The following is a 20,126-nucleotide window of genomic DNA, read 5'->3' as shown; positions in this document are numbered from 1 at the left end:
TACTATGAAAACGCCTAGGAAAGGACGCATGAGAAAAAAGAATTGCCTTTATTAAAAAAAATGTTTTGGGAGTGACAAGGATGTATTCCACTGTGTTTACAAGTCTCAATTATGCATTTTAAGAAATAACACTTAACACCAATCCCATGACCAAAATGACAGCACTGATACTTTTTGCATCAGGTTCATAAAAGTATAAAGTTAAAACTATTTGATGGTCTCAGTTATGCAGATCAATCATGAAAGGAGTAACAAAACGTTATTCCTTAAAGTTACTTAGGTAAGAATAAAAATCTTCAGAATTCTATGAGAATGAGGTTTAACAATAAATGCATAAATTTTAAAATTATTCTAAAAAATAATAGTGGATTACATGTTAAAATATTTTGGGACAAGCTAGCAACTATAGCTCTCTTAAGCCAACAGAATAAACCAAGATTAAATCTAAATTAAGAGAGAATCAATAAGTTTTGGCTTTTAGAAAATTATGATGAGTATAATTTTACTCACACTAAATAGTTACCATGTTAAATATCTCACTCATTCACTGTAATTCTTTATCCAAAGTAAGAAAATGAATTCTTAAATTCCTATTACCAATCAGACTTTGTCAGGCACTTTTAGCATCACAATCTGGGATCTTATCTCCTCTGCACAGACAGGAAAGTTGAAGCCACTTGAATTCTACTTTCACCACTTACTAGATATTTTGACCCTTGGAGAGCCACTTACTTTCCCTGTGCTTCAGTTTGTTCACTTATAATGTTCACTTATAAAATAATTCTTGTCTCCTGGTATTATTATGAGAGCTAAGATGGCACAAACATGGTTATTAATATCACTGTAATTAAGCATCTAAAAAGTCATAAGTAGTGAATGAGAGTCAAGGTTCAAACTCATTCTTTTAACTAAAGCAGCACTGTCAAATAGAACCTTTCTAAATGAAAAATGTTCTATATCTGAGCTATCCAACATATGCCACTAGCCATATGAGGTCACTGAGCATTTGAGATGTGGCTAGTATAACTGAAGAACTTAATTTCTAATTTTATTTAATTGTAATTAATTTAAATTTAAAGATCCTCATATCAATAGGTGCTATTGTTCTAAAGCATATGTTTGCTTTTATTCATTAATGCACACAGCTTCATTAAGGTATATAAGGTTCCTTTACAACATCCCCCTTTAAAGGCTACATATAGGTGGCAAATAGGTGGCTGTGGTATGTAGGTCTCGGTGTTCAAGTGTTTAGGCTTCTGAGTAGAAATACCATTAAAATATATATTCACCAATTCTGGTATTAATTTCTTGAAAATAGGTTTTTTTAAAAAATTCTATATATATATTTTTTTTCCAGCTTGCCAGTATGGGAATCAGAACCCTTGAAATTCTATAAATTTCATTGTATTTCTAGCTACGGCAGACCCAAGATAAACTATTTCCTCTTTGATTTTTAATTACACTGATCATATAAAATGACTGACTAGGCTAAGAACACACTATCGCAAAATATGGGACCTTGGCATATTTTGTATTTTAAGCTAAAGGAAACTGAGAAAACTTCAGAAGCAGGAAGGTAACTATTTGACCTTCTCCTGCTTTTCTCCCCTGAAGCAAGCAACAAAAGAATTCTCTAACCTTCCCTGGAGCAGGTGCTCACCGCTTATACTTGGAAGAAAGGTTCTCAAGACAGAGACACGAAGAAGAATCTGAACAAACAGGCCTTGCTAAGTTTCATCCAGTTTACTATCACTAGATTATCCTCCCCTTTGTCTAATCATGCGTCTACATGACTGTTCACTTTTCATGAAACAAAAGCATAAAAATAAACAGATTTCCCTGTTTCTTTGGGTCTCCATTTCTGAAGGCTCCCATATCCCATAGAACTGACACTAAATAAATTCGTATGCTTTCTTCTTGTTGATCTGTCTTTTGTTATAGTGGTCTCAGCCATGAGCCTTACAATGGGCAGGGAAAGAAATCTTTCTCATGTATATGTTATATAAACACAAAGTACTATTAAACTTCCAACCTCAATACCTTACACAAATGATATATGAACATTTACGTAATAAATACTTAAAAGTTAAGTGTGAATAATGCTTGTATAAAATCATACACAAAAACATATTGTGCAATTCTCTCAACCACTCCCAAGAACAGGAGCAAAAAAACGTAGGATTACCAAGAGCTAAGCCTCCTGCTGAGAATAGCACAGAATTTACTGGCTTAATAAATAGGTTTTTCCCCCAGTGATTAAAATTTGATTCCACAAACATAAAAGCTTCTCCTGCTATTAAGCCTGACCAGAAGGAACAGTCAAAAGTCAAATCCCTTGACAAATGTTAGAAAAATCTAGTGAACTACTAACCCATAGGTAAACAACTGCATCATATAGTGCTTCTAAAATTTGAATATGTACTCTTAAAGAAAAAATTCTCACAGTCCTAAGAATATGTGTAAGTATCCCAGTTTGAGAAATACTGATTCAGGAAACTGTCTTTTTCTAAGAAAATGTCTCTCAATTGTAAGATATTACTATTAAGATCTTTAGCCTTTAACTGGTAAAAGGTATATATTTTGGTTGTCATCTGAATGAACCCAAAACACTTAATTTTTTTTTTTTTAAAAAAACATGAACCTGAGAATTTCTCTGAATGGAACCCTCAGAATCCAGCTTGAGAAGTACTGCTATAGCAAACATGACAGAAACAATATTACTCTGGTGAGAACACTAGTTACCAATAGACTGTATTTCCAAGTAACTAACAGCACTTAAATCAGCCCCAGTGGAACTTTTTTTTTACTGAAACATATTGATTATACATATTTTTGGGTTACAGAATTATATTTCAATACATGTATACAATGTATGAGGATCAAATCAGGGTGACTAGCATATTCATCACTGCAAAACAATCATTTCTTTACGATGTGGACATTTAATCTCCTCTCTTCCAGCCATTTGATAACATGCATTAAATTATTGTTAATTACAGATGCCTAGCTCAACTGTACACCAATAGAATTTATTTTTCCAATCTAGCTCTAATTTTGTGTCCATTAATCAATCTCCCACTATTCTCCCTCTCCCCTTCTCTTTCCCACCTCTAGTGAACACAGAAACTTCACTTTTTTCATACATACTACATGGTTCAGATATACCAACATAAAAACATCCCATAAAAGCCTGATAGGATTTCAGTGTTAGTTCCCTTATTTTAAATCTAGAAAAATGTCATAATCATATATTTGGGGACAACAATGTGCTTACCTTGCTCTTCGACATAGAAAGTGAAGATTCATCTTTATTTTGAGAAATATCTTCCTTCCCTCTTTCAAAACCTTTGAAAAAACATTGTCAATATCTCAGTACTACTACTTTTAAACATATATATTCATTAATGTTAAAAAGCAAATATATATATATATATATGCCATTCAATTTCAAATATATGTTATATTTGATATATATCACTGCAGGAAACCTAGACTGTACATACAGTTTTAAACTACTATAGTTTGTAGACCTCTAAAGCATTATCTCTAGTATACTTAATTATAAGGCTTACAGAGGCAATGAAGCCTATCCCTGAACCCACTAACATCAAGCTAAATATCTCTTTTCTGTACTTCTACGGAACTTTTCATGAATTCAGCCCTCAAAGAGTTTTTATTCTAGTGAGCTAGTTTCTAACAAAGAATCCTAACTGACAGAACCAACCCAACATACTTTTCGTACCTCTTGTCAAACCAGAAAACAAGTCAAGAATAAGTGATGAAAGAAGATTGGGGGAATAAATCTGGATTAAGGAATAAACTTGTTTTTTTAAATCTAATAATGTGCTTATTGTTGAAGAATTAGATGAGAATGCACATAAAGCACTTAGTATACTATGCTGAACACACTATGCATTCAATTAATTTGACCTTTATTATCATGTTTATTGCCATACAAATTCTAAAAGGATGAATCTAAAATACACAAGTGCAGTGGGACAAACATACATACATCCCTGCCATCATATGGCACATTAATATTGCACTAAGCCAAAAGCTTTAAAATCAATATTAAAAGGGCACAATTAGAGAAATGTTAATACTGTACTAAGATTTGTGTCGCAGGCATAAAAGTAGCAGTATAAATTTTAATGAACTTTTTTTCTACTTTTGAGGACTGGTAATATCAACTCTTCCTTACACTTACTTGTTCTGAGTCTAATAAAAGCCTATATTAAAAATTATATGTACAATTATTCACAAAGTAGCACTTTAAAAATCTTCAAGTAGTACCAGTGCCTGAAGCATTTTACAATCATTTCTAACATATCAATAAAAATATCATTTATTCTGTATTTGGCTTACAATAGATAAAAAACTCATTCCATTTTCTTAATCTGGATATTTTACTGAATTATTTCTGCAATATGAAAAAGAAGTAATTTTCCTCTCCTCTCTGGTAAGAAGAAGGATCACTCAGTCCAATACAAGGGAAGAAAACTGTTTCATAAGTGTAATTTTAAATGAAAACTTATAGAAATTTATTCAGAGAAATAAACATTATAGTAAGTAATTCTCAATACTAATGACTAACATAAATTACTTCAAAGATTTTCTAAATATACATGCTAGAGAACAAAGATTTTCTAAAAATATATGTTGTAAATGAAAAAATACATCTTCTTTTATTCTCACAGGAACAGACTTCCATTTCTCTTGTGTTGTCTTGGTTTCAGCTAAATCTAGATCAATCCATGTTAAAATTAAGAAAAATGTCTACCTTACTGCATCTGCATTCATATACAAATTATTCATGAATTCAAATACATATTTACTCATATACATATGCATTTATATACATATTATTCATGCATTCAAATGCATATTATTTTAAAAATAAAACTACATTAAAATGAAGTCAGAATAGTTTTTAAAATGTAAATATGTCTTACAGAGAGTGTCAAATGTTGGAAAAAGATACTCATAAACCTATATTGCATATTACCTGCCAAACCCAATAAATGATTCCCATTTTAAAAGATTTTCTATACCTCTAACTTACAAATCAAATGATTATTTTAAAAGCTGGGCCTGATGACTTCCAAGTTAATTAAAATTACAGAAGGACAAAGCAAAATACTTTCTAAAACATCCAAGTCTTGTTTCAACTAAAGGCAAATAAGTAGATGATCAGCATAAAATGCAAATATATAAAAATGTTCAAAAGCCCTAAAATAAACATATTTCCATATTGTACACTAAGTTTCCAAGGCTAATTCCAAGGAAGGAGAGCAAAAATTGTCACACTAAGGACTCTTTTTTTTTTAGATTGAACAAAGCTGGTTTCCTAAAAAACTGCAAAATAATCCTTTGTTGTTCTTGCTGTTTTTGCTTTTTGTTTTGGCTGCTGGCCAGTATGGGGATCCAAACCCATGACCTTGGTGTTATAAGGCTGTGTTCTAACCAACTGAGCTATCCAGCCAGCCCTGCAAAATAATCTTTATTTAAAAGAAAGTCAGTCATGAAAGTATATTTATTAGAAGCCAACGGGGCTCTGTCGAAATACTTCTTAGGCTTTTATTCATTTTCCACCATGTGTGGGAATTCAATATTATTTATAAAATTACTCCTTTATATTTATAGACAAAATCTGATGTCTACAACAAATTATTGACCACTATCAATAAGAAAGAATAGTTCCAGATCATGACTTTTCACCAAGTTTGCTTGTTAGTGATTTGTGGTTGTAAACTGCCTTCCAACTATTCTCTTCACTTGCACAATGAGATAGAAATCTACATCCCTATCAGAATGGCTAAAATTAAAAGGACTAACACCATCCAAGTATATATAGGTAAGAATATGGAGCAACTAGAACTCTATTCTTTATTGGTGGGAGTATAAAATGGCATAACTACTTTGGAAAACTATTTGACAATATCTACTAAAGTTGAATGCATGCATATTCTAACACACAGAATTCTAATCCTGGATATACCCAACAGAAACGAGTGTTTATGTCCATCAAAAGAGAGGTACAAGAATGTTCATAGCAGCTTTATCTATAATAGCTAAAATCTAGAACCAAATCAAATGGCTAATAGTAGAATAAATGAATACATAATAGTATGCTCACAAAATGGAGTATTATACAGCAATAAAAAAGAAATCAAGCATAATATTGAGTGAAAGAAGCCACCTGTCCCCATCCCCCCTCCCCCCAAAAAACCCCAAACCACATAACATATGATTCCATTTACAAACCTCATCTATGACATTAGAGGTTAGAACAGTGGTTTAATTTTGTTGCAGGAGTTATTGACTGGGAGGGGCATGAAAGAGCCTTTTGAGGATTTGTGAAGAGGTTACATGTGTCTATACATAACTAAAATTCAAAAGGCTGTGCACTTTGCCATATGTAAGTTAGGCCTCAATAAAAAAATAAAAAATCATATAACCTTACCTATTCTTCAAGTTTATTAGACTTCTCCTGCTTTGATATCCTTTCTTACCTAGTCTATACTCCTTTAGTTTATTCTGTACCTGGCTAATTCTTATTCACTTGTCAACAATAATGATAATTATAATGATAATTAACACAACAGCATTAATGAAAACAACAATAAAGCAATCAATACCCATTTGTGGGAACCTTGTGAGCATAAGGCACTATGTTAGATGCTATACTTACATTTTTTTCTAATCTTTAAAACAAAAGCACAAAAAAACTTAACCATATTTTAGTTGAAAAAACAGGACAGAAATTAAGTTGACTAATGTCAACAGTGACAGTATCAGAGCTGATTCAAACTTAGGTCTAACTTTAAAAGTCATGCTGTTTCTACAAAGCCATGGTGCCTCTCAAGGCCCAAGGCCACCTCTTCTGGGTAATTTGTTTGAGTGTACAGTTAGCCATTCCCTTCTATGAGACACACAGCACTTCACACATATTTATACTATGGTATTTATTGCAATATACTCCAATTATTTGTTTTCATGTTCATTTTCCATACTTGACTGTGAGTTCCTGAAAAGAAGGGTCTAATCCTTATTCATTCTTTTACATTAAAACATTTTATAAATTGACCCCAAATTTAATAAAAATGCACTCCATTTTTACTTCTAAAGGTTTTCTAAAATGCACGCCATCAGAAAAATGCATAAAATGTAAGTGTATAATTTAACAAATACAGGGAATAACCACTATCCAAATTACGCACAGGATTGCTAACATCCCATAAGATCCCCAGCAGTGTGATTCTTAATCATAATCCACTCTCCTCCTCAAAAGTAACTATCTTAAATTTTGTAATAATTACTTACTAGCATGTCACGGTATGCATTTCATTCATTTCCACTTCTGATTAGAATCCCAGCATGTGGAGGATTACTAACATTTATAAAACAAATGTGTTTCACAGGGCCTAGCTTCCAAAGCCCTGTAGTTTCAGGTATAACCTAACTTTTTAGAATTACATATAGAAATGTTAAGCTTGTAAAAGACAGGAAACTTTCCCCAGGCTAAAGTCTCTGTTGTAGATAAAGAATTGTAGCACAGCAAAATTGCTGGCTCAAAGGACAGATGTCCTTGGTGCAGGTTAACCTACTGATTGATATGTTAAGAAAGTTACTTGACTGTTACATAAAAATACTAAGGAAATTGCTGTAGGAAAAGATAGTGTTTGCTAAGAACAAGCTTTTGTTGGTGGACTGACTTAACCTTTTACAAACTGCATTATGGAATGTCACTGTTTATTTCACTGATGTTACTAGTTTCCATCATTAAAACTATACTTAACCATAACTCTGCCCATGTCCTTGTGTTCTTTGTAATGATTAAATCAACTGAATTTTCTTGTGAAATTTCCTTGTCTTTACAATAAAAGGGAGAAGATAACTTTGAATCAGGGCTGTCACATTCAGTTTTCTCCTCCTAATGAGGAAATTACTGAAGTGCAGTCCTTCCGGGCCTCTCAATGAAAACAGTGCTTTGAGTAATCATGTAATTCTTTTTTATGTCTCCGTTACATAGGGGGAAGTGTAACACCATTGCATGACTATACCACTATTTATCCATTCTACCACTGACAGACACTTAGGTTGTTCCTATTTTTCCCTCTTGTGAACAATGGTGCTATGAATATTCTTGGAAATGTATCATGATAGGATATATCCATGAGTTTCTCTAAGGTTTAAACATAGAAGCAGAATTCCTGGGTTATGGAATGTATGTATCTTCAGCTTTAATGATACCAAAAGTATTTAAGTGCATGAAAGTTCTCCTTTCTCTCTGTCCATGGTAACATCAGTATTGACAAAATTTTAATATTTTTGCCAGTCTGGTAGATGTGTAGTAGTTTATCAATAAGATTTTCATTTGTATGCTCTTAATTATACAATCATGTGAGCATTTTTTATATGTTAATTGGCTATTTTAATTTCCTTTTTGTGAAGAACCGTGTCAGATCTTTTGTACATTTAAAAAAGCTGGTTGTCTATCTTTTTCTTATTGATTTATATAGGAATTCTTGATGTATTCTAGATACTGGTCCTTTGCCAATTATATTTGATGCAAATATCTCCCTATTCTATGTCTGTCTTTTTATAAACTATGATTTCTTTTGGTAAGTAGCTTTTAATTTTAATGTAGTCAAATTTAGCAATCTCTTTCTTTAATAGTTAGTGCTTCGGGGTCTTAAGAAATTCTTCCCTAATTCTGTGGTCAGAAAGATATTTTCCAATAATGTAGTTTTATCTTTGCGTTTAAATCTATACTCCAACTGGAATTGACATTTGAGTACGGTATGATATAGAAGCACAAATCTACTTTTTTTCCATTTTGATACCGAACTGACCGTCCACAATTTGCTGAAAAGAATATCTTTTTCCATCGGTTTGTTGTGACACTCTTCGTGTGTCAAGTGTTCGTATATGTGTAGGGCTCCCTATTCTGTTTCATTCATCTAGAACCTTAAGTATGATATTGCCTAGAAGTGGCGATTTGCAGGCATTCTTGTCTTGTTCCTAATCTCAAAGGAAAACTACAAACATTTCACCGCTAAGTATATAATGTTTGATGTAGGTTTGCTGTATATTTACATATAAATGGATTTAGGTACAGATATTGACATAGATATTTAAGAAAATTCACTCCTTCTAGTTTTCTAAGAGTTATCAACAATAAAATTTGAATTGTATCAAAAACTTTTCCCTCATCTATTGAGATAATCATATGATTTTTTTCTGCCTTTAATCTGTTAATGTAGCAAACCACATTAATCTTTAATGGCAAGCCAATCCTGCATTCTTAGGTTTTCACCCAACTTAGTCATAAGGCATTATCCTCTTTATAAAAAGATAATGCTAGTATCATTAAGGATTTTTGTACCTGTATTCATAAATGAGTTGGAAAAATTATAGGACAATCTCTTTTAATTTCAATTGAATTTTATGTCAAAGTTATTCTAATACTAGTGTTCTTCCCACCCGCCACCCCCTCATTACTGAAAATAACTGTACAAGATTGGAATTATTTCCTCCTTGAATACTGGGCAGAACTCACTGATGATATCTACCTGGACTGAGGCATTCTAGTTCAATTTCTTAACAGATACTAGGACTATTCTGGTGTTCCATTTCTTTTTAAAAACAATTTCAGTAAGTTATATGTACTAAGAGTTTATCTATTTCATTTAGACTTTTGAATACAGCAGCATACAAAAGTCCACAATATTATCTTATCTGTTTAATATGTGCTCCATCTATAGTTATATCCCCTTTTAACTTCTGATACTGGTTAGCTATGCCTCCTTTCTCTTTTTTCCTTATCAATTTCACCACGTTTGTCTATTTTATTAGTCATTTTCAAAGAACCAATTTTGGATTTTATTGATCATCTCTAATGCATATGTATTTTCTATTCCATTAACTTCTACTCTGCCTTTATTATATTCTTCTTTTTTCCTTTATTCAGATCTAATTTGCTTTTCTTTTTTAAACTTCTTAAGAAGGATGCTTAGTTTATTAATTTATAGTCTCTTATGTTTCTTAAATTTGTATTTAGGGCTATATATTAACCAGTGTTTTAGATATATTTCACATATTTTGATATGGGATACTTTCATAATTGTTCAGGTCAAATATTTTTTGAATTCCCTTTTTAATTTCTTCTTTGATCCAATAGGCATTTAAAAGTATATTTCTGAACTTTAAATGAAGACATTTTCTACTGATGTTTTTGTCTGGATTTCTAGCATAAATAAGGTCAGAAAATATGTTCTGAATAATTTTAATAATTTAACATTTGTTGAAACTTACTTGATGGCATAGCATATGATCAATTTTTATAAATATCCCATATATATATACACATAAGAAAGTATATTCTATAGTTGTATAAGGTTCCATATAAGTCCATTATGACAAGTTTCAATTTCAAGAGTAGTTCAATTTTGATGTGTGTTTACTGATTTTGTCCTCTTTTTTCCCCCCCAGTTATGGAAAGAAGAAAATGAGTGCAGACTTATCCAGTACCTATGTAGCTTTCTGGAAAGTTTGCTTATATATTTTGAGGGGATAATATTTACCTATGCTTTTTGCCTCAAAATCTATTTTGTCTGATATCAAAAGGTACAGAAACTTTCTTTTCAGTGGTGTTTACTGTGTTTTCTTTTCCCCCAACCTTTCCCTCCAACCTTTCTTTATCCTTTTATATTTAGATATGTTTCTTTTGACAGCATAGAATTGGTTATTTTTTAAAAATCTAATCTTTAGATCATTAATACTTAACATAATTGCTGACTTATCTAGGTTTATATTTATCATCTTATTTTGATTTTTCCACATGTTCCGCCTACACTTTACTTTTTCTCTCCTTTCTTGCCTTCTTCTGTTTATAATAAACTAGGAGAGATAAAAATATAAGCTAATCACTTTATCCATTTAGTGGTTACCCTAGAAATTACAATATGTATATTTAAATTCTCAAAGTCTAATTATTATTAATTTTACCCTCCTTCTGGGCAATACAAAGACCTTGGAAGGCTTTATCTCCTTTCCAGGATAAGCTGGAAACTGTCATATATTGCAACTCTCTTTCTCTCTTTTTTTAATTCCAAAAGACATTATATTTGTTGGTTTTAGAGTCAATGTGCATTAAATTTGCCTATGCAAATTTTTGTTTGTTTTTGCTATTTATTTCTTCTTACAACTCAGACCCTCCATTTGCAATCACTCTCTGTCTGCCTAAAGCATACTTGTTAGAGTTTCCGTCAGTGAGGGCCTCCTATCAGCAATTCTCTCAGCTGTTCGTCTGAAGTATCTTCATTTTGTATACATTCTTGAAAACTTTTTTTTTAACAGGCGCAGAATTTTAGATTGGAAATTATTTATTTTTAGCATATTGAAAATATCCTTCCATTCTCTTCTGCTTCTACTGCTTCAGTTAAGAAGTCAGACATGAGTGAGTTTAACTGTCACTTTATGAAGGAAATTTGTTTTTCCCCCTCTGTCTTTGATGTTCCATAGTTTCAAAATGATGTGCTTAGGTGCTAGTTTCTTTTAACTTATCCTGCTTGGGATTCATTTGGCTTCTTAAGAATTCATGGACTAGTGTCTTTGGCCAGTTCCAGAAAAGTATTGCCCATAATATTCAAAGATTTTTTTGTCCTATTTTCTCTTTTATGATTTATTCTCCACCTTTTCCATTTATTCTCCACATCTCAGCCTCTCTTCTCTATTTTTCATCTTTTTTCTCATCCTACTGCATCCTGAATAATTCTTTCTAACCTCTCTTCCTCCTCACACTAATTCTATCTTCATCTATATGTCCAAAGAATTTTAAATTCTGGTGTTGCATTTTGTTTTATTTCATTTCTAAAACTCCTGTCCTATTGTTTCTTAAATCTGTGGGCTATTTTTTTATAAATTCCTGTTTTACAAATTCCCGTTTTGAAAGTTTGTCTTCTTTTTTTTTAAATAGTGAATAAAGCTTTAAACATATTAGTCTATATCTGATCATTCTAATATCTGAAAAGCCTCACAGGCCTATTTCTGTTGTCTGTTGTTCCAGTTACTTCTCATTCATGCTATACTTTCTTATATACACCTGGTTATCTTTGACTTTTGTACTGATCACTGACTCTGAAAAATTATTTGTGACAATCAATTGAGGCCTAGAACAAAAATGCCTTTCTCCAGAAAAGATAGGTGATTTTTATCCCTTTCTTAACAGCCTTTCTCCAAAATATTTTGTCTCTTGTTTGGCTTATACAGGATATCTTTCAGGTATTTTATTGAAGCCAGCTACCTTCAAAATGGCCACTAAGTAGTTAAGACAGATTTTGAAATGAGGCTCTCTAGCTCCATTCTCTCTCTGCAGCATACATTCAGGCTGACTCCTACATTTTCTGTGATTAAGGAACCTATAATAATAGCAGATATTCAGAATTACAAATATTAAGAATGAAAGATGGCAAACTCTTCAATCAACTAAGAAATAATTATGAATTCATCTCTTATGAAGATAAATATTTATAGTATACCTACTATGTGTCATGTATTACATTAGATGTTAGGAATAAAAATATGAAAAGACGTTGTTCCCTATCATTCCCTTCTACGATAAGGACTACTGTCTAGAGAGAAGCCAGGTATTCAAACAAAAATTATAGTTCAGTAAAATAACTGCTAATAATGAAGGTAGTGTTGTAGTTAAGAGAACAAGCTATGGAGTAAGACTACCTAAATTTAAACACTGGCACCACCATTTACTAGCTGTATGACCTTGGGCAAGCTACTTAACCCCCAGTGATTCAGTTTCTCTACAGGGGAAAATGCATGAGAGTGATATAGTATAGAAATTTGAAGCAAGTGCTATGGTATTCTCTTCATAAGAAAAAGAAAAACATATTAATGCTTTTCAGAAATGTTTTAAACCATAAAAACAAATAAAAAAGACCTTCCTGGTTATAACTCAACTACCAAAAACAACAACAAAACTAATGACATTTAATTTGGTTTTAAAAAGTCTGTCATATCTTTTTGTCCTAATCTTTTCATTTTAGGAGTAGTCACTGACTCACAATAATTCCAATAAATGTAACTCTTCCATCATGTAATTATATAACCATGGTCAAGTTCTTCAACTTCCAGGGACTTCGTTTCTTATCTACAGATAAATATTACATTAGATGATCTCAAAGAACTACACAGGATTTACTTTATCCTGCTAATGCAATGAAATATTGCTTATGAATAAATCAGCATTCTGTCCTAACTTCTAATTTGTTAACAGAATACTAGTACTATCATCACTGATAAGGTATAATCTTTAAATATACCTCAGTAACAAACTTGGTTCATTAATGTTTAGATATAATAAAGAAAATTTTATGCTGTTTCAGTCTTATTAAAATGAGATTATATACACCTATCTACAAATTCAGATTTAATTGGTATATACAAAGCAAATATAAAACTACTACATTAATATTAACTACACTAAGCACAGCCAAGAGCCAAGAAGTTATACAGAAAAAAAATCTGAGAAGTCAAAATATACTTAAAAAAACTATCTATACAATAAACCTCACAGTTTGTCTATAGATGATGTCTTTGCTCAAAGCTAATTTACAACAATTTCTAGCTACTACTGTAGAAACTGGTAAAATGGGCATATCTAGAAGTAGTAGCTGAGGTTAAGAGAAAAGACAGATAATCAGACATGAACTAAACAAAACAAAAAACACATTGCATCATGATGTCAACATGAGTACATGGGCAGGGGTGCCATCTCTATATCATAGTTCATCATAAAGAAGAAGGCTATACCAATACATTTCTTAAAGTAGAAGGGACCAAAAACAAGATTTTTCTAAGGAAAACTAAAATTAAAGAAGGGTTGTGCTCAAAGTGGTAAGGCAAAATTATCTTTAAATATCACTAATGTAGAACCAACTTCTTCTCTAAAAATGTCAGATAAAAGCTAATGTATTTAACATAATATTTTCAGTACAACAATGAAGTATCTCAGAAAAAATAAGATGTACTTTTTTGCTTTTAACTTAAATACATAACAAAAAACCACTTCTCTGAAGCACTTAATTCCATTCTATTTCTTAGCTAATAGAAGACAGCAGATATTTTAAAGAGCTTTTTATCACAGCTGGTTGTATTAAGGAGAATATGGAATCATTCGTATGAGTATGATTATCTCTATTTAAGAATTAGAAAACAAAGTAAATGATTTACTTTTCTATTAAAACAAACCCATCCAAGATGACTTTCAATACATTCTTTGACAAGACAAACTGACAATTTTGCCTTCAACTACATAATTAAGTAAATACCAAACTTTTAAAAAGCAAAGCTTTCTATTATTTATCAAGGTCACGTGATCATTCTTTAATACCAAGTAGACTTGTAGAATGAAGGTCAGCTAACAGCACATATTTGGCTTAAAAAACTATAAACAAGGATACAGAGATAAATACAGAAACAACTAAGTCTCATTGTAAAAGCTAACAGAGTATTTAACAACATTAAAAAATTTCATCATGTTGCATTTTCAAAGCCACTTCTGAATAAAGGCAAAAACTAAAATTTACACCATTTGAAACATTAACAGAAAAAGCATGATAGTAACCATACTCCACTAAGACGACTCAGTATGGATTATGAATACTATTTAAACGTATGCTACTTAGGCAGAGTTCAGGAGGATGGCTTCCAATTCTTTTGAGAAACACTATTAGAAAGGAAAATGAAACTGGTGCATACAGAATAATTTATTTAATTGGCCAGGTAAACACTTTCTATAAGGTGTTTCACTATCTCAAAGGAACATATATACCATCTATCAGCATGAGTATTTATAAAAGCCAAGAACAAAGGTTAGTGTGAAACAGGAAATTTAATTCAACAAAATATAAGTGTCAGAAAAAAGATATTAATGGTTAAATAAAGCACCAGTTTCAGTCAATATTTCTTTTCCATCAATATTAAAGAATATTTTTATTTTAAAAGAAAAATATAACTTTAAAAGAGTAGATATAATTATGTAAAGGATTAAAAATATGAAAGGAAATCATAAAAGACTGTTTATATTTAAAAACATATCCAAATATTTCCAAAAATAAATCTTTTTCAAACAATAAAAGATCAATTTATATCTATATCTCACTGACCAATTATTTAATGCCTAAATCACAGCTGTCAAATGCCTAATTTCATTTAATATATATTACCCTAAAATACCGTAACATTTTTTTTATCAAAAATTAATTACACACAAATACATCTAACAACAAAAAGAAAGTAAGATATTTCAAAAATTAAACTTAGGCAGAAAACTTCACTTTAGTCAGGACTTGACATAAAAGATTAAGATAATAAAGTAGTAAGAGTAAAGCCAACACTAAACATCAATTTTAACGTAGTTACTATTCTGTAGAAAATGGCCAAACAAATGTCAATATTAAATATCTGGTTCTCATTTGTTAAAACCTCCAAGCAATTTATTTATAGAATTTTGCAATTATCTCAAATCCAGAAAGGCTTTAATTTTATCAAAGAATCATAATATTTATTTGAATAATTAAAGCAAAAATTTATGCTACAAGCACTCAAGATTCCTACTTTACTGAATTATTAGTTCTCAAGTTCTAGCTGAAGAGACTGTAATAGAAAATATGGAAAAGCCAAAGCTAGCTGCTGAAACCTAAGCTTTCACTACAGAATTGTTTTGTTTAAATGAAAGCAGTTTTAAGATGTTAAAATGTCTGATGTATTTCAATGAAAAGTCTGCAAGAAATTAAGATAAGAATGGAAGATTAAACAAACAAACCTGACAACGAAGGAGAAAGTTCATTGTATCCTCCAAATGAAGCGTTCCGGACAAGCTTTCGGCCATCAATTCGTGGAGGAAATAAAACAGGCGAAACCCCAATACATGAAGAAAATCTACGTTGTTGTGAGCTCTCTTCTTTCATGGCTTGGATTATTTAACACATATGCTTACCCAGAAGGATAATTAAACCAATAAAGCAAAGAGAGGCTTTTCTCTCACATCCAAATGAAGCAAAACCCACCCGCACAAACAAAGGACATACATTTAAGAGCAAAGGAGGACCAGAGACTGTCAAATCAGCAATAAACAAGATAGAAAGAGAGGACAGAAAAGGCATTAAGCCATGCTGCTGATTTTTTTTCAAATGAACTGATAAATGAGAAAGGCTATTACACTAATGTTTTACCTTTTTTTAAAAAACCAGTAATGCCCTGCACTGAATTGCTGCTTTAGGAAAACAAAGCAAGATCAATATTTTGCAATGCAGGATGAAGTAATAAAGTCAGTTTCTCTTCTTTTCTTATAAATGCAAGCCTTTTTATCACTTCCATTACTTTTTTTGGAGTCTTCGCCACACTTCCCACCTTTTCCGACTATTTCCTTTCCAGCTTTTGCTTACTTCAAAAATGAATATAAACATAACACTGCTTATCTTCCTGAAGCTTCTAGATTTACATCTAATCTATTGCTTGCCTCAGCACTGATTAAGAATTCATAAGGAAAGATAGTCTTTCAAGTACAATTCTGATGGATTACAACAGTTAAAGCAGAGAATAAACATTTAAGTTTCACCTCTAGCAGGGATCCATGAGTCATTAAGACAGTATTAATGCAAACCAATCAACAGAGAAAATTAAAATGACAGCATAATAATGCTGCATGAGCCAACACATTTTCCTTAAACAGATACGAGCTGTTACAATTCCACTGTTATATTTAAACTGTTCAAAACATATATAATCTACCAACGAGTATTTCCCACTTAAAACTCTCACATTAAAAAAAAAAAAAACTTTGTTATCATAGCAACATACGGAATTTTTTTTTTTTTTTTAAACTATGGCTAAATCTAAGTGACTGGTGTGACCCCACATCATTAAATCTAACAGGTACTTTCCTTTTTCCAAAATGATACACTGTAGCATCTCTTTATACCTCATCTTTAAAATTCCAAAGAACATTCTCCTAATTATATTAAAATCCATTTACCTTACCCTACCTTAATTCACGTTAAAAAGTTGTAGTCTATTGCTTTCTTTATATGTCCTAGATTGATTTTTCCTGATCATAATTCTTACTTTTTACCTGGAAAAACACCCACTCAGCTGGACAACAAGTTCAGTTACAAATTACCAGTTCATTTTTATAGGTACCTTACCATAAGACCTCAATTTCCTTCCTCACTATATATATATACTTCCAGGCTGGTTCTCCATTCATACACAACATCCCATATAATCTAAGACTTTCTTTTTCTAGAAAAGACATTTAACAAAAAAAAGCAACTCAATTTCCTGTACATGACACATTCTTTCTTGAGCAAAGGCATTTCAAAATTTATGAGTAGAAAATAAGTAAGTTTATGGTTAATATTCATAACTGCAACAGGTTTGTGGGTTTTGGGGGCTGGTTTTGTTTTTATTTTTCTTCATGTTATAAAATATAAATTATCATCAATTGACAGAGAAATAATTATAATTAATTCATGTAATAGCGCTTTGCCTTTCAAGACATAAAGAACATAACATTACAAAAGGCTCTATACTGTAATGATTAAGCAGGATTTGAAATTAAACTGTCTGGGTTCAAATCTTGGTTCTACCCTACTTGGATGCACTTGAGCAATTTACTTAATTTCTCTGGGTCTCTGTTTCTTCTTCTATAAGATTCTAATAATAGTACCTATATTTTAATATTGTTACAAAACCAAATCAGATAATATTTGTAAAGCCTAGAAAGGTTCCAGGTCAAAATGGCAAAACGAAGATACTCAACTAATGTGTTCTCTCCTAAAACTCAAGTAAAATCACAGGAAAGGGATTTTTTTTTTTTTAATTAACAAGTATAGGTCAATTTTTAAAAAATTAACAAGTATATCCCAAAAACAAGTATACAGGAGCAGATATATTAGCAACATAAATTGGACACTTTTGGAAAGCTTGCAATGGACAGGTAGACACAATTTTATAGATCCAAGAAAGCCAAGTCCCAAGCCAGCAGTGCTAAATGAGAATCAACACTACACCAAAAATTCCTTCTGCACATAATTCACAGTGCCAGGTTCCTCTGGATCCAGGTAAGCTATTGACATCAACAGTAATACTGGAAGTAGGCAAAAAATATAAGCAATGCCTTCAAAATTTGAAGGAAAATGACTTCCAACTTAGAATTCTATACCCAGCCAAACCAGCGACTACACACTGGGGTAAAATAAAGATAACTTTAGACATGCAAGGTCTCAAAATCTCTCCTTCCATGCACATTTTTAAAGAATGTACTAGAGAAGCCCTTCTTATGTGGGGTTCTACAGCAGAATTAAGCCTAATGCACGAAGACATCCATTGTTCAAAATGAATTAACTTTATCTTCCGTACATCTATAATGTCTCCAACCATTATCTTTGAGAGAAATGAGAAAATATTCACTTAAATAATTTCCTGTAGAGCTTACTTCTTCACAGGAACCCAGATGAGAAAGGCTGAAATAGAATATATACTCTACCAAAACCTGAGAGTAAATCAAGAATGCAAGGGATACAGGAATAGGACATCCAATATAAAAGAGCTGTCATCCCCAAAATGTCCCTTGACATTTCACCATCTTTTTTGAGACAAGGGCAAATTGTTTGAGTGAGCTTTGCCCGAGTTCTTTTCTGACCCTGGCTTTTCTGACCATATGCTGATGAAGTTTCTTCTCTTTCCCCCATGCCCTGATGTTTGGATCAGCTGAGGATACTTCCAATACAATTAGGTGTTCTACTTTTTACTTATTCCTGGTAGAATATGGTGAACAAAAAGCAGAAAGTACTCTCCTGACCATATTCCTGCCAGGTGTCCAGTACCAACAAGTAATGATAAACTGTATATTTCCCAGGACTCACTAATGATCTTGCCTAACATTTTACACAGAAGACTCCTGTTATACTCTCAAATAAATAAAAGCCAAACTATTACCCAAAACTCTGTTCAGTTTATCATCTCCTTACTCAATTGGTTTGTGCTTGCTACTGTTAAATAAGCAGACCACTGACCTGACACTGTCTTTGTACTCAGAATTCCTACATAATGAACTACAGCCTACCTTAGTTTAAGTGTCTCATCTTTCTTACAGATAACTGGATCTCAGCTGATCACAAGCAGCTGAGCTTAAGCCAACCAACTGATCAGACCATGTCCAAACAAGGCAAAAACCTACCTGTAGCCAATCAAGCTATTTCTGTATATTAATTCTGATTTCTGTCTCTAAATGGAACTCTCTGAACCTCTTCTGGTTCTGAGTGCTGCATGATTCATGAACCATTCTTGCTCAAATAAACTCTGTCAAATTTAATTTATTTGTTAAGTTTAATTTGTCTAAAGTTTTTCTTTTAACACTACTAAGTTTTTCATAATAACTACAAATTGTTTAGCTATGCATACATGATATTACCATTATTAGGAAAAAAAGCAAGAAAATTCACACAAAGATAAGGATAGTGGTTACCTGGGGCACACAGAGGGCATAATGGGAAGAGATGGAAGAACTTCTAAAGCACTGGCAAGGATCTCTTCTAAACCATGGGTGCTGGGTACATAAGTATTAGTTTTATTATTATACCATAAACTGCAAATATATTTTATGCATGCTTTGACACGCATGAAACATTTTATAGCACATACACATGTAAATTTTCTTTTACTTTTCAAACTAAGTTCTTTAATTGTTGCCTGATACATAGAAAACACTCAACAAATGTATTTTTACATAAGCTGTTATTATGTCCAGGATCTTAATTCAATAGTTCAGAAAAAAAATCAAGGCAGATAAGAAAGACAAAATATTACTAAATAATGTGATATAATTCGCAAAATTTATTTTCTCATCCCTATTAGCCACATGTTACCACTTTATCCTTTCTTTCACTTGTGAATAACGTTAACTCAAACCAGTTATCTGCACTCCCTCTCTCCTAAGATGTGATCACTGGTGCTTGATCATCTGAAAATTCAAATAAGAACTGTATCTTTCCTACTTTACTTGAATGGTGGTAAAATAAACGTTGTTTAGCCAAACAGGTATC

The 20,126-nt window shown here is 31.8% G+C and overlaps 1 protein-coding gene across 2 annotated transcripts in view; it reads right to left on the bottom strand.

Moving 5' to 3' along the window:
- Window positions 1–20,126, bottom strand: part of OSBPL8 (oxysterol binding protein like 8) — a 200,145-nt gene that overhangs the window by 49,822 nt on the left and 130,197 nt on the right. For both annotated transcript variants that reach the window (XM_063075453.1, XM_063075456.1), the window contains exon 4: window positions 3,275–3,345. In XM_063075453.1, the coding sequence (XP_062931523.1) occupies window positions 3,275–3,345 (71 nt within the window). The remainder of the gene's footprint in view (window positions 1–3,274; window positions 3,346–20,126) is intronic.

This window comes from Cynocephalus volans, chromosome 12 (assembly GCF_027409185.1).
Source record: "Cynocephalus volans isolate mCynVol1 chromosome 12, mCynVol1.pri, whole genome shotgun sequence".
NCBI lineage: Eukaryota > Metazoa > Chordata > Mammalia > Dermoptera > Cynocephalidae > Cynocephalus > Cynocephalus volans.
Note: the sequence above shows the minus strand (reverse complement) of the source record. Positions and strands in the feature narration are given on the sequence as shown.